Source organism: Falco rusticolus, chromosome 4, assembly GCF_015220075.1.
Source record: "Falco rusticolus isolate bFalRus1 chromosome 4, bFalRus1.pri, whole genome shotgun sequence".
NCBI lineage: Eukaryota > Metazoa > Chordata > Aves > Falconiformes > Falconidae > Falco > Falco rusticolus.
In genome coordinates, this window is record NC_051190.1 from 50520838 (window position 1) to 50535914 (window position 15077).

At 52.1% G+C, this 15077-nt stretch overlaps 1 protein-coding gene across 1 annotated transcript in view; it reads right to left on the bottom strand.

The window, feature by feature from the left end:
* The window catches only part of AGAP3 (ArfGAP with GTPase domain, ankyrin repeat and PH domain 3), a 105637-nt gene that overhangs the window by 33930 nt on the left and 56630 nt on the right, over positions 1–15077 (bottom strand). Inside the window, 1 exon segment of the mRNA XM_037383891.1 lies at positions 14079–14247. Coding sequence (XP_037239788.1) covers positions 14079–14247 — 169 coding nt within the window.

A 15077-nucleotide genomic window follows, 5' to 3' on the forward strand; every position in this document is an offset into this window, starting at 1 on the left:
GCTCCCCTGGGTACGGGGTGCGCCAGGTGACGGCAGCCCCCCAGAGCGATGCTCTGCCGTCTGACTGAAGCCTGAGGTCAGCGCCTCAAGTTGTATCGTGGCACGCTTACCCCGCACACTCCTGGAGAACACGACTGCTGCCCTGTGAGCCATGCCACGGCCATGGTCTGAAGGGCAAAAGGCAGAAGGGTTGAATATGCTGGAAGGCAGCTGTGGATGAAGGTGAAAACCAAAGAGAAACAGCCAGAGCAGTCTGTTGCACACCAGAGAAGCTCTTTTGAGAAAACTCAAAAGTGTGTCTGTGATGCCCAACCTAGAAGTTCAGTGAACTGAGTGTTCACACCTCCCAAGCAGCAAGATGGACATACAAAGCAGAGGGATGGCTGAGCAGCTCTCCGAAAAAAGATGCACCAAGACAGAACAGGTTCTGGACACAAACCTCTGACAACTGGCAGGTCAAAACGAAGAACAGCATCCAGATTTCTGGCAAATGAAGCCCACAAGAAGAAGAGCAGGTCTGAAGCAAGAAGGTGCTGCCCTTCTCCCCATGCTTGTACAGAACCCCAGCCACTGGGCAGGAGGTGAAACCTCATTTTCGTGGCTTGGTGACAGCTTCTGTGGCTCCTAGGAACAGTGGGAGCGTGCCACTCTGCTCCCAAGCACAATTCCTGGCTCACCAGCTCCACGGAGGAGTCATGCTCTGACAAGGGGAGCATGAGCCCTTTGGAAACCAAGCGATAGATGAAGCTACTTAATATGCTCAAGGTAGGTGGGTCATCAGCTCTCTGGGAATGAGAATGGTAGTGTCTTTCCAAACATCTGCAAAGTCACCAGTGAAGCTGAAAATGATACAATGGTAATGGTGGTCTTGTATGACCGAATAGGCTACCAGTACTTCCACGTAATGGTTCAAGTGCAGATAAAATGGCCCTCAGATGCAATGAGGACAGACCGTGGAGGGATGTGGACTGGCAGGCGAGGAGCTGCTGTGGACTGTGTACAAACTGTGAGTTTCTGCAAGGGGTTTCACCTGCGTTGTTCCTTGTTGCTCTGTCTCACAGAGATTCCCACATCTCTCCTCTCTTGGCTGGTGCACGCACAATCCAATCTGCACAACTCTGTAACAGCTCTGCACACTCATGCCGAGCACAGGATCTCCCAGAGGAGCAGCTCAGTATGCCTTTCCAACCCACAACCAACAGACCAGCCCTTTCCGCAGATGCGCCACAGCATGCCCCAATTCAGAGCTGGTACTGGTACACACCTTCGTCACTCCAGAGAAATCTCAAACACCCCAGTGTACCTGATTTCACCCCTAGAAGAAAGCACTTCCTTCCTCCCACAAGGACAGACTCATTCTGGAAAAATCTCTCCACTGCCTACCTACAAGCTGGAGTGAGTCAGCTGGCTGCCTAAAGGCAGCCAAAACCATGGTAAAACCTAATGACGCAATACGTTGCAAGACCATAAATACTACTGTTGTCACAAAATCAGGGTTCAGCCCTATGAGCTCCTCAGATTATTTCACATTCATCCTTCGGCTGTTTGCCATCACTATCACCACCAAGACCTGGCACATCCTGATAACACTGTGTGACTGTGGCCTTGCTCAGAACTTAGGAAGCACAACAACAGTGCTGTGCTTTGCCCCTGGGATCCGCAGGGAGGACGTGGCAGTGTCAGGGCTGCTGTGCCCCTCTGGGAAGCAGGAACGCTGTGCATAGCCATCTTGTTGGGCATACGAAAAAACTGAGAGACCACGAGAGGCAGTTTGCCAGTCACCCCAGGAGTCCCTAACAAAACCAAAGAGACAACCTGAGTCTTCGAGTTGTCACAGCCCTGCATAACCCTGGAGTCTGAGAGCTGACAAGGTGGCAGTAGGACGGCCAGCCTTCGGAGACACGGCTGGCAAGCACCTCGCTCCTGGGTCTGCCATCTACTAGCACATCCACAGAGACCCTGTGGCATTTATCAAAAGCTGAGGATGAGCCAAAGTTCCGTAAAACACACAGAACATTAACACTTTTACAGTGTATGGAATACTGTAAATCACTAAAGATGTTACAGGCAACTGGGTCCCTTGAGCAGGGAGAGGGCACTCATCCTGGAATCACCAGTTTGCCAGTCAGAGGTGGTGCAGGAACAGCCAACGCTGACTGACCCACAACCACAGGTAACACCTTGGCAAACTGAGGGTTTAACCCTACGTTAGCCAACCCTGCCATGGGAGTCACTGGGAGAGGTCCTGTGCTCCGAACGGGCCCACATCTGTGATTCACAGGGGCATGCAGGACTGGGATCAAGTGGACAGTGCCGCCTGCGCTCCACCTGGGCACACGGCCGAGGGAGCCATGGCCAGGTGGCACAGCCTCCAAGTCAAGTCTGCAGCGGTGCTGAGCTCAGGCCAGGCCGGGGCCTTTGGTTCATGTGCCTGAGTGGCCTCTGAGTGCACAAAATGGATGCCTTTCAGGTGAAACTAAACAAGAACACCTGCTACAGCACTGCACCCAACATGCTCCAACCACTGCTGCACACCCAGGTGCCCAGACCAGGCTGGAACTGCACTGGGCTACGCTCCCTGCGCCCCCGGCAATGGGTACGGTGCAGCTAGCACATCTTCACCCATGCTGCCCGAAAAGTCCCATCCCCTACAGTGTACTCCCCTACAGTGGAGACACAGCTCAGCACGGTACGATCACGCCAACCAGCAGCACTACACAAGCACCACCTCACCAAGGCACGAAGGAGATCGTGGCACAGGCCAGCACTCGCACATCTCCTGCCCACATGAAGGGTGGAGGGCTGGAGATGAATTGGCAGACTGGGGGCCAGCATACACCTGAAGATAATGGGGATGATGATGAGGAGCGAGGTGGTCTGTTAACCTTCAAGACCTCCAAAAAATTTCTTGCAGGATCAACGTGCCCTAAAGAACAATGCAGAAGGCAGCAGGAAAAGCAGGGGCAGCCCAAAGCTAAGGAACTGAGCATTTCCTTTGGGGACAGGGGATCTAATCCATACACCACTGCAAAATTCCCCGAACAGCCAGAAGTTCAAGATACTTACACCAACACTCGTCAAAACCAGCCACTAATCATGTGTTCCTCCTGCTCCAAGTGCCCAGGTGGAGACTGAGGACTAACAAACAGGAGCTCACTGTTCACAGCTATACTTTAAAGGTGAAAAAACAGTTAAGTTCTTGGGAAAGAAAAAGCAATTCTTGGGCTTTAAACTGGGGGCACATCCTTAGCAGACGCTTTTGACAATTTTGGCTTTATCTTCTCTTTGCCTCAGTCTTCCTTCTATAGAAATAAATAATTGCTGAGAGAATGGAGTTACAAGGCTTGGAAACATGAAATTCATCCTAATTCTAGCATAAGCCTAGCAAATAAAACCTGAAGCTGATGCAGCATCTCTCAGTCCTTCAGGCTTCTGCCTGAAGTTCTGCAAGAACTGGGTGCCAAGGTTTGCTGGAACTGTCCTGCCTCAGGTCATCCCTTCAAGTTCCCAATGCACTCCTCTCCCCTGTGAGGTCCTGACGATTTCTAGCTTCTACCCAGTGCAAGTCCTTGAATGCAATGGCTCCCAGCCTCCCATTTGGATTCATTCCTCCTACTTCAAGCAGCCAGATAAACATTCGTAAGATGTTACCATATGAATGTTATAGTGAATTTATAATAGTTGTAATATACATACGAATTTGCAGTATTTTATACATGATTCATGATGCAAAATATTAATTACAGATAAATTTTACTAAATATCTGATCTCTGCTTCATCTTCAGACTACAAACAACCCTTTAACATATTATTGGGAAGGATAAAAGTCCCGCACCAGCAAACACTGAACACAGACCCGCACCCTCTTCCGTTCAGATTTGGCGTCCCCCCCATCCCAGTTCTTGGTCCTTGGCTGAACAGCAGCAACTAACATTGAACTTTTCCAGGTGGACTCAACAGAAAGCAAAGGGAGCTAGCCAAAATCCTGGCGCGCGGTGGTTTAACATCTGGCTCCCAGCCAGCAGCATGTGGCCCCACTCAGAGAGACATCAGGAGGTGATGGGAGCCCAGCTGGAAGCGGATCTCTCGGCCCTGTGCATGCACCCTGGCCACTTTGGAAGATGCTGCTGCTGCCATTGTCTGCAGAACTGCTTGCCACCAAGGGAGCTGTGGTAGCCAGGAAAAGCAAGCTGGAAGCCTCTGTTTACATTGAACTGCACTGCACTGAAGCTGAATGGGCACAAGCTGGCAGCCCGTTCCAACCTTTCCATCAAAGCTGACAATAGAAAACTGAGTGTCCCCGGGTATTTAACTGACTTAACACAAGGTGCCAGGCAAAGCCTGTCTACATCCTCAGACTGAGCAAAGTGACAAGGATCACCGAAAGATGAAGCAGAAGCTGCCCATTTCCATAGACAACGAGACCCTGCAGTAGCACGTCTGAAGGGAGGGAAGAAGCGTATCCACATCTGGCACTGAAACAGCTGTGCAGGGGTATTGCACCAGCCCTGGTCCTGAGCAGGTCCACTGGCTGATGGGGCAGGAATGGAAAGACTGCTCTGGTTTTCTTTCTAACTAGTTCACAGGCACCAAAACGACAAGAGGATTCCTGCCCCAGAGTAGGAAATACTGAAACCGAGAGGTAGCCACAGATTTTAAGAGCAGGTCCTATGCACCATGCAGGGAACAGACCAGCCACGGGATTTTGGCCAAACGATGGGAGCAGCAAGTTCGTTTTAAAGACACCATACCTTGACCAGCTGGCTTTCCCCGCAGTGTGTGAGCACATGTGTACACTGGGGATGGTCTTGGTAATCCTGGAAACCTGCCACAGCAAGGTAAGATGCACTGCTCCTGCACCCACAGGCTATTTGCAGGGTGGGGAAGGCAACTTTGTTCCACAAGTGAGAGCTGAGCTTTTCCTCCTCTACCCAAATATCCATTCTTTCACAGGAGATCAATGACCCTGCTCTGACCTGAAAGAACACATTAAGCAGCCACAACCAGGAGAAAGGCAGAGGATGATCCCACCAGCCTCCTGTCTGCCATGACCTGCGTCACCCTGCTCTCTGCTGCCTCTTCTTCCCTCAATGTCATTGTCCCCCATGGCGAGCAGCGGTATGCCAGAGAAACAGGTTTTCCCTTTTCTTTGTTAATTCTTCCCTCATTACATTTGAAATTCCACAATCAGTGTGCACTGTAATTGTCGAATTTGATGCTAATGATTAATGAATTAAACATGGATCCATCAATTAGTCCTCGGAGAATAATTCTGCATAAAGCAGCGGATAATGTAATTACAGTAACAAAGATAATGAGATGTTAACATCGACGGAGCCCGACGTGACATGATCACAGCAGGCTCAGCAACCCCGGCCTGGGGGAGCCAATCCCTCACTCTGCAGAGGCAGAGCATCGGGGGGCAGCGCACATGCACCGGGCCAGGCAGAGGGGGGGCCCGCTGCCGCAATCTCCCCCAGCACCGCTGGCCAGGCAGCACCGGCACCAGCACGACGCTCTCCTCCTGCCGGCCTGGTGCAAACACACTCCGGGGCTACCTGCTCCAGGAACAACAGCCAAGCGTGCTGCTAGTCATCAGCACGAGCCCAGCAAAAATCCTGCAGCCGCCTGGAAGCCCAGCACCACCTCCAGCCCAGGCTGGGGTCCCAGGTGCTTTGTGATGTGGCTGAGGCCAGCACAGGCTCTCCACCACCCCAGCCGGCACAACAGCCAAGGGGCATGGGCAGCTGCCTGGGCACCGCACACTGAGGGCTCTCCTGCCTGTGCCCGAGGAGCATGGCCAGCAGCTCTAGCCAGCGGCGCTGTGCGTCAATGCAGGCGCTCACAGCTCAGCCAGGGACGGCTGGACCCTCCTCACTTCAGAGCAAATGTGAGCATCAGACAAGACCAGGCAGTGCCTCCACCACCACCACAGACACGCTGAAGAAAATGCTCTTCTTTGGCTACAGAGGTAACCCTGTAGCAGGAGAAGGGCTCCCACGCAGCCTGCCCTGACACGTGTCACACCATGTGGACTGCTCAGGGCCAAGGCAACCAAGCAGCCTCAGCCCCTTCCAACTCTTGCCCCACATGGAAGACTCCAGTGCTTAAGCTCCCATGTCAGCACTGAGACCAACTCGGCTCCTTCTGCTTGTCCTCCTCTGCAACAGAGACTCTGGGGCAGCCCTCCCGCATGGCTTGGCACAAATCCCTCAGGAGGCTTGTGGTCCTCAGCAAGCTGCCAAGCCACCACCGAGACAGGCACAGCTTTCTCCTCCAACCTCCTCCCCTAAGGCCGTGCTCTGGCTCTCCCACTCTGTGCTTCAGTCCCACCCCTGAGCCACCCAGGCTGGCTCCTGTGCAGCGCTGGCCAGAAACCCTCGCTGGGACGGCTGCCTTAGGCTCAGTGCTGCTGGCTGAGGTAGAGCATCTGCACTGCTCCTGCCTGTGAGATCAGCCAGCCTTCTGCTGTCAGCTATGCCTCCGTGTAGCTGCTCACAACCACACAATCTCAGCAATCTGCTGATTTCTCCTTACACTTCAGCTTCAGGTTTTCCAGCGTTCAGCTGCTTGGCTTCCTTTTACATTGCTCAGCCGCAATGCAGTGTCAAGGAATAGACTCGTGTGCTCTGTGCGTGGCCACGTTAAGTGTGCATGTCAGTACGTGCACAGGCATCACATACCACATTTTCAGGCAATATGCTTCACGCCCTTTCCCCCTGTGTTGACTGCTTTGCAGCCAGTCCCTACAAACCTCTGCAAAGCAAGACTCAGGGCTATAGCTGCGCCAAGACTGGTCCCTCACACTGATTGACATTGTCTCTGTATTTTTCTTGTCCTACCATCTGTCCTCCCTCACTGAAAAAATTCCTTTTCATCCAGTCTACACTGAGTAAGAGCTGCCCTCATTCTTCAAGCCAGAAACAAACACCAAGCAAGACACAGATGGGGCAAAGAAGCAGAAAGGGTGAGCACGCTGAACTACAGCAAAGATACAGCTGGGGAGCCCTGAAGAAGAGTGCAACAGAAGTGATATTCCAGTGGGATAAGGGCCTGCAGGGATCTGAAGGAGACACCTGAACCAGCACTGCCACACATGCAGTGAAAACATCTCCAGGCTCCATACTCACAGCCAATTTACACCCAGAAAGCAGCACCCTTAAGCTCTGGTAGCGAGATCTGCACATCCCTTCCCTGCCCTCTCCAACCCAACCACCACGTGGGTTTGCCCGCGCAGGAGATGCTGCAAGGTGCTGCTCACAGCCTGGCCAACGAGGGACCCATGCCACCTTGTGAAGCGACATGCCCAGAGCTCACCTGGGGCACTGCTGGGCACCTCTGCTCCAGCTGTGGTCCGCAGAAGCTGCCCACGCCTGGAGCGCCCAGCATGAGGCCCTGCCCTGCTCCAGTCCCAAAACCCAGGATAATGCAGGCGTTTCATCACTGGACCACAGCCAGCACTCCCACCTGACCAGAGATTCACAAGACCAAGAAGTGACTGCCAAGAACTCTTTCTCAGCTTTCCCCAAAGGCCAGTACCCACTTGTGCTCTTCCTTTGAGACTTTAGGGGTCTCCACAGTTCCTGTCGCTTGTGGAGAATTTCTACTAGTGGTTTCAAAAGTCCTTTATCAAGTATCACTGTCCTTTTAGGACACATCTGACCCAGCAACCCAGATGCAGGGATGCTTTGAGTAACCTGTGTGCTTTTGGTGGTCTCATTTCCAGTTGTGGAAAATTAGGCAGACAGACACGCACAGATGGATTCTTCCCAGTCTCTGGGAGTCTTTGACACAAACAGGGTAAGTATACGTCCCTATTTCTATGCAGCCTGATTTGCAGCATGAATAACTGCTTCTCCTGGCACCTGGTGCTGCTGCAGTATCAGCTCTGGGGAATGAGAGCACCAGGATGCATCTTCCATGCTCGGGCTGCCCATCACCAGCGTCCCAGCAGTGCTGAGGAGGAGGCAAAGCGAGCAAGGGATGGAGCTGCTGGTGGTAGAGGCAGGCAGGCAGAACAGCTGGGAGCAGGAAGAAGCAAGCAGAAGAGGAGAGCACAGGCAGAACAGTGGAGGTCAGGAATAAAGGAGCCACATCCACCAGCTGTTGGAACAAGTGCCTTATTCCTACATCCCAGTGCACATCTTCCCAGCCAGCGGAGCCTCCCGCCTCCCACGCGGGCGGCTGCTCAGAGAGCAGTGGTGTCCAGCTGCCCCAGCCCCTCGCCAGGGCGAGGGTCCAAACCTGCCACGGGACAGAGAGCAAGTCTGCTCTTTGAGGAAGGGCAGTCTTCTAGCTGTGTTCAAAAAGGTATTAAAGGGAAAAAACCTGCATCTTTTAAATAAAGTTAAGAAAACAAAACTTGGAAAATGCCAAGACTGCATCTGTCAGGACAGTTGTAGCATGAGCCACATGCGTACACGCTGCAATGCAGCCCAAGGGGTTGGGTGTTCCACGGACACTGGGCACCGGCCAGGCAGGGACCCCCTGGGGGCCACGGGGCAGGACAGCCCACCCGGGCTGGGGAGGAAGGGAGAAGGGGCTGGCGGGACAGGGACATGCGTGTCCATCGGCTTCAGGTGAGTTTGGCAGGTGCCGACCAGCACACACTAGGGAGGATTTCTCCCCAGGTGGACCCCAGGTAGTGCCCATTTTACACAGAGCCTTTAGGCAGCACCAGGAGCTGCCCGCCTGCTTTGGGGTACCCTCCTCACATCTCAGGGTGCAGCTGACCACAAGTGCCAGTGCCTCCTTCTCTGTTTTGACTAGATACCTCCATGCAATACACCCTGAATTTTCCAGCCTAGTTCATCTCACCTCAACAAGAAGGAAGACTTACCATAAAATAAAGGTTCACTAAGCCGTGCTAAACCATCTGACTTTTCAAGTTCAGAAAGAAATTGTTACAGAGAGTAAAAACACATAATGCTGTCTTAGTGTCCGTCAGCCAGACCACTTCATGTCTGCACCCCCATCTAGCTCTGAAAGCTGGGGTTCAGCATCCGCATGGCCACCCCCTCCATCAGAGAGCTAACTAATCCATATGCTGAAGCAGGCAGCCAGCCCTCTCTGCCGCAGCGTGCTTCCCCGGGTAACCTTAAGCTGTCCCTGGTGTCTCTCTCCTTCTGCCAGGCCCACCTGCGCTCCCGTTTCATGCCAGTGCAGTACCGATGGCTTATTGAGGCACCAGTGCCTTTGCTCCTCAAAGCACTTCTTGGACTGTTTTTTGTATTAAGAGTAACACTTTACAAGTCATAAGAAGCATTTACTCTCTTTATACCTATATCATGTATCGCTTATAACTTTAACGTATTCTTAGCCTTCATGCACATCAGTCACAATATATTCTCCTCTAAGTGATGAGATGTTTTGTTCAGGTGTGCTCATGAAGGCAAGTTCCTCCCCTCCACGCTTGCAGCTTTCCAGTGTTACATTCCCCTTCCTCCCCGCGTCTCCCAAGGTGAGGCCGCTCCTTTTCCTGATGTAGGATGCTTGGCCCAAAGAAGTTTTGTGACCACGACTGCAGAAGATGCAGCACGTACATGCAACACCTTCCTGCCCCAGGCAAAGGAGTGGTGGCTTGAACAGACAAATGACTTCATCACGGTCCTGACCACATCTGTTCCACTAAAGGAATTCTTCTGTAGTGGACACAAAAGCCATCAGAGCCCTCACTTAAAAGCCTGTGTCAGCCTGGGGTAGTGTGTGGGACAGCAGCATGGGCTGGGGTGGACCCCTCTCGTGGCCTGCGGGGTGCAGGCTGGCCCCTGACCTGTGCCAGCTACAGGGCTGCACTGTTTGCACAAGGTTTGCTGCTCCAGCAGGGGAGGCCAGCCTGCAGCCATGCCCTGGCCACCTGCCAGACAGGTCCCTCTGGAGACCACTGAACACCATCCCTTGGTCAAGACCCCGTGGCACAACTGAGCTTTTGCCTACACACAGTAACTCGCTCTCCTCAAAAGCTGCACCCAATCTGTGTGCCAGCCTGCACTGCTCCTGAGGCCATTCTCCAGGAGAATCCTTGCCATAAGCCAGAACCATGTCAGGAATGCCCAAAGGCTCTGCAGCCAGCATGGCTGAACCATAATGTCAGACATCAAGTGGTTCCGTGGTAGTCCGCAACAAGTGTCCAAAGAAAACCCAGGGGACAAGAAGGTGGCAGGAAAGAGCCACGGAAATACGCGGGCATATGAGAAAGGCTTCTGGAAGGCATACCCAAAATGTTCCTGGACAAGCTCTCCTTGGCTGGCATTTCCCAGGTGTCCTCTTGGTCTTCCTGGACACGAACAGTGAGCATGACGGACAACCAGCAAATCCTGCGCCAAGACCCAGATGAAGAACACGACACTCGAGCCCATGGAGGTGCAGGCGTGGGGCTTCGCTTCCCTGGCCGGTCCACTGGGTCAGGCACCCCGCACCCCACGCTGCCCACTGCTAGCAACACGGGCCAGGAGTGCGAGTGGGCAGAGATGACATGGCCAGCCGCCTGCCCTTTAGGATCTCTTGATGCTGAAGGGCTTGATTTAGGGCTCAGACACGTATGTTGTACTAATACTATTGCATTTAGTTAGCTCTAAACCTGTTCACAGAACCTGGGCTTGATCTCAGCTACTCTTCCATCTCCAGACAGTCTCTTTACCAGTAAAATTCCATGCAAGAATAAATGTTAGGAGGACATTACAGTTGGAAAGTGAAGAAAAGCAGAGATTGCTCTGCCAGGAGCCCTTGACAGTCCAGGTGGAGATTAGGTGCTTTCAAGTAACCAACTTCCAAAACTTTGATCAAATCCCAATATATTTTTCAAGGGACAAAGAAAAAAGAAAGCTTCTAGTTGAGGACAAACCTTCTGCTTTCAGACAATTTCTGCACCAAATCTCTGAAGTTTTACAGCTCTTGGAGACAAATTTTCAGCATTGACAAAACGAATACAGAGTCCCAGCACAGCTGAGGCTGGCTGGGACCTCGAGATTGTCCTGTCCACCCCTGCTCAAGTGGGGCCACCCACAGCCAACTGCCCCAGGCTGCGTCAGGACAGTTTTTGATTACCCCTCAGGAGGGAGACCACACAGCCTCCCTGGGCACGTACAACATCACATCTGCATGTACGTTCCACAAAAGGTAAGCCTTAGGTGGACATAAGGCAGCTGCAAAGCCTGACAAGGTTCTGTGCCTCTGAGAACAGGGTTTACAATGGAAACACATGCAATCTAAAATAAAACCAACTCTGACTACAGTAAATTTGCGTTTTTTAAACGTTTAAGTACCGGGGTACAATCATCCATTGAGCTCAGAGTCCCACAGGTTTCACAAATGTAAGTTCCTTCCCCGTTCTTACTTTATTTAGCTCCAGCCTGTACTGCCTGTACCTACTTTGGGGGTTATTTTGAATCATCACCAGAGTGCTGCATACATGTATTTTAACCAAATACAGGGCACTCTGAGATATTTCATCTTTTTTTTCTCCTCCTCCCCTTTATCTACTACTTCTTTTCCTGACCCTGGGTAAGGACTGTGCACATAGTGGACATTAGTTAGCACACTCACCTTGGCGGAACTCGGGTCAGTAAAAAACCATGGACCACCTGTTTTGAACTCTAAACACAGGCCGTGTAGTTTTACCCAGACACTCCTGGTGTAAGACAGCAATCCTTCAGGTCTCCAGAGCTCCTGTCCTCTGAAGATTAACTTGTGCACTGTTAGACGCAACTTGTGCACTGTGCAGATTTTGAGGTACTCCCTCTCCAGCTGCCCAAAAGCACGTGTTAGATGAGAGATGGCCAGCAGACCCCAGCAACAGTCCCGTCCCTAGCCCCAAAGGCAGCAAAACTGCCAAGTCCCTGCTAATTTGAAGCAGGGCAGATGCTTTACCAACCCCAAATCCAGTACTCTGCATTACACAGGGATACGAATGAGACACCTCAGAGGATTTTTTATCATGTCAGTGCACTTACCGTGACGACTGCATCGTCAGCTGCAATCAGTCTCGGAGGCATCTGAGCGAGTTGAAAAAATTCCTCAGAAAACATCTTACCATTTGTGTACCAGGAGAAAAAACCTTTCTGACCAGTGCAGACAACCACCCAAAGCCAAGACACATAAAATCTTGGTTGCTGTCTTAACACTGAGCCCCATGCTGATGCATGTGCTGTGGGTAGCACAGTAGCACTATTCTGCTCAGGGCTCCCAAGAGAAGATGCTGGACAGGGGGGTCTCAAATTCACAGATTTCTACACGAGAAAAGACTGTCGTATCCTCCAGTCTGGTCTCCTACACACATGTATGCGGCGACGCACACGTGAGCAGGATTAAACCATATCTTGTAGAAAGATAACTAATCTCATTTTAAAGGCTTCAAGCAGTGCTAAGTCCACTACCTCTCCAGATACACTATTATAACATTTAATTACCCTCCCTGCTAGGAAACTCCATCTCCTCTCAAGTATAAATTGCTCTAACTTCAGCCTCCATGCACTGCGTCTCCTCAAGCTTTGTGAACCAGACTGAAAGTCCTTGCACAGTGCTCACTTCTAGGTGCTGCTTTTCCAAGCAGCAGTAATCAGTAATCAAGTCACATCTCAATCTGCTCTTGTGAGCCCAACAGGACTGAGATGACTGTTGAAAGCCGGATACAGGGTTATGCGAGCATTTGGTTTGACACTGGCACAAGCCTTTCTGTGGTTTGCTTTTGAATTCTTCCTAGAGCTCTGATAACCTTCTCCGGGAGCTCAGACAAAGCACCCTAGAAGTGCATGCCTGTGAAGTGCCTCTGTCCAGGGGCAGGAATTGCTACACACTGGGGTGGGCCGGCTGGGGGGCACAGCGGGGGCGGGGAAATGACAGTGTGCAGCGGAGAGCTGCAGCACAGCACCGGCAGAGTTCCGCATCCTTGGTCAAAAAAGACAGCAGTTGCAATCATTCGCTGGCAGTTTATCTGGTCTGCAGGGTGACTCTACAGAAACAGCGGCTTGGGTTCAAAAGGCTGATTATTTCACACTTGATACCATGCGAACACAGCGATGTCAGCATGCCGTGTTCCCCATGTCATCTGTGACGCTGAGGACCCCAGCCAGCTCCTGGCGTCTGCTCCAGCTGCACCCCATCTCACAAGTCCTCAGCTCCAGAAAGCTGTGAAGCATGGTGCCGACAACACCCTGACGGCAGGACACAACCCGGATGCACAGCAGGACTGAACAGAAACAAGGACATACGTGGCCACCCAAGCTCACCCTCGGTGGCACAGCGCACAGTACCAGGTTACGAAGGGTTTCTCTTAGCAGCAGCAGTATCAGCACTCCCTTGTGTTCCTGTAGAGTGCGGAGGTACCCATACCCTGCTGGACCAGGCTGCTGCCAACAGCTGCCTGGGAAGAATGCGTGTGGAAACTGCCCACCCTGGCCAAGGATACCAGCCCTGAGGACAAAGTAGAGGCATGTCAGTGCCCTGGGAAACAGGCAGGAAAACCCGGAGTTCAACAGTTCCCCTGGGCAGGGCAAAATACCTCCCGTGGCAGGAGAAGCAGTAAGCGGTGTGGCATGAACCCCTGAGAAACCAGAGAGCCTCCCAACCCCACCTCCTCTCACCAGTCTCTGCGGCAGCTACGCCGCTTGAACGTGCACACAGAAAAATAATAATTACAAAACAAGCCCCTCACATTAGTGTTTCTCCAGGGGAAAGCAAGTAGGAAAAAGAGGGCCACGGAAAAGGAAAGAAACAGAAGACAACTTTCCAGGGATCAAAGGACATCCTTGGTTGAGATTTCTTTTGGTTTACAGAGGAACAGCTTCCCCCACGCAGGGCAGCTCATTGGACCCGACTGTTTCCTCTCAGGGAGTTCACATCACTAGGTAAAGCCCTTCAACTCTTTCTTCTGTCGTGGACACTAACCAGCATAAAATCCCAACAGGAGCTTACCTGAGACACACAGAGAAATGCCAACACCCACCAAAGGCGCTCTCAAGAGTGGTGAAAGCAAGAAACTTCAGAACAGCTTTTGCTGCCAGCTCAGCGAAGCAAGGCACTGCTGATGCACCCGAGGGAAGGACGGCCGCCAGATCTGTGCACCCACAGCACCCCTTACCTGTGCCTCCCGTCAGCTGCGTGCTGCTCCTCTCCTTCACAAGCCCGTTGGCTTTGGGGCTAGCGCTGGGTGCTGCTGCTGTTGTTGCCCTGGGTAGCCGCTTGCCCGGTACCTTCACTGTAGTTCTCAGCAGATCGATTTCCTTCCCATGGATGTTCTGCATGTAATCCTACAGCAGAGAGGCAGAGTGGTTCAGGATCAGCCCTGCCCCAGCCCAGCCCTCTCAGCTCTCCTCTCAGCCCCATAACCTAAACTAAAATCCAGATGCATTCATCCACATGGTAACTGGTTAACAGACAGAGGGTCAGCCAGCAACCGGGAGGTGAGCTGGGAGCTCACCACATGCTGGTTTCTCTTGCACTATACTGAAGTCCCAAGTCAGATGGGCTAGAGAGTGCAGATGAGGAGGAAAATTCCAGACCCTCCGACTTCCCCCATGTCCACAGCCAACTGTTTTCTGACAACACGCATGCAGAGCCTTGACTCCAACCTGCCTTCTTCCCATGACTAGCTGGTGCCTGAGAACTGGCTCCGGAGAAGTGCCAGGTCTCACTTTCAGTGCCCAGAACTAGTCAGCTCTGATATGAATAGCATCGGGATGTTGCCATGGACAGTCAGATGCCACGACAAGCCCATGTGTGAAAGCCTGGCTGGGGATCAGAGATTAGATGGAGCAAAAGAGCACTTAGGTGGCAGACAGTTCTTCTTCCCTGTCATCCGTTGTCTTTTTAATCACAGCACTCAGCTGTAAGAGCTAATAATATAATATAGTACACAGTGTAAGTAATTGGATACCTGGAAATTCCCTCTCGGGTCACACCCAGGGTAACTCAAGCCCAAACCAACACAGCTCAGGGTAAGTCCCTTGTATATCCACCTGCGTAGCTTTACATTACTCAAAACTTGGTGCTTCCACCATTTCTTCTGGTAGACTACTGTACAACTAAAAATTCCACATGTGGACTGTTAATATCACTCTGCTCTGTCTATTAACAGCAT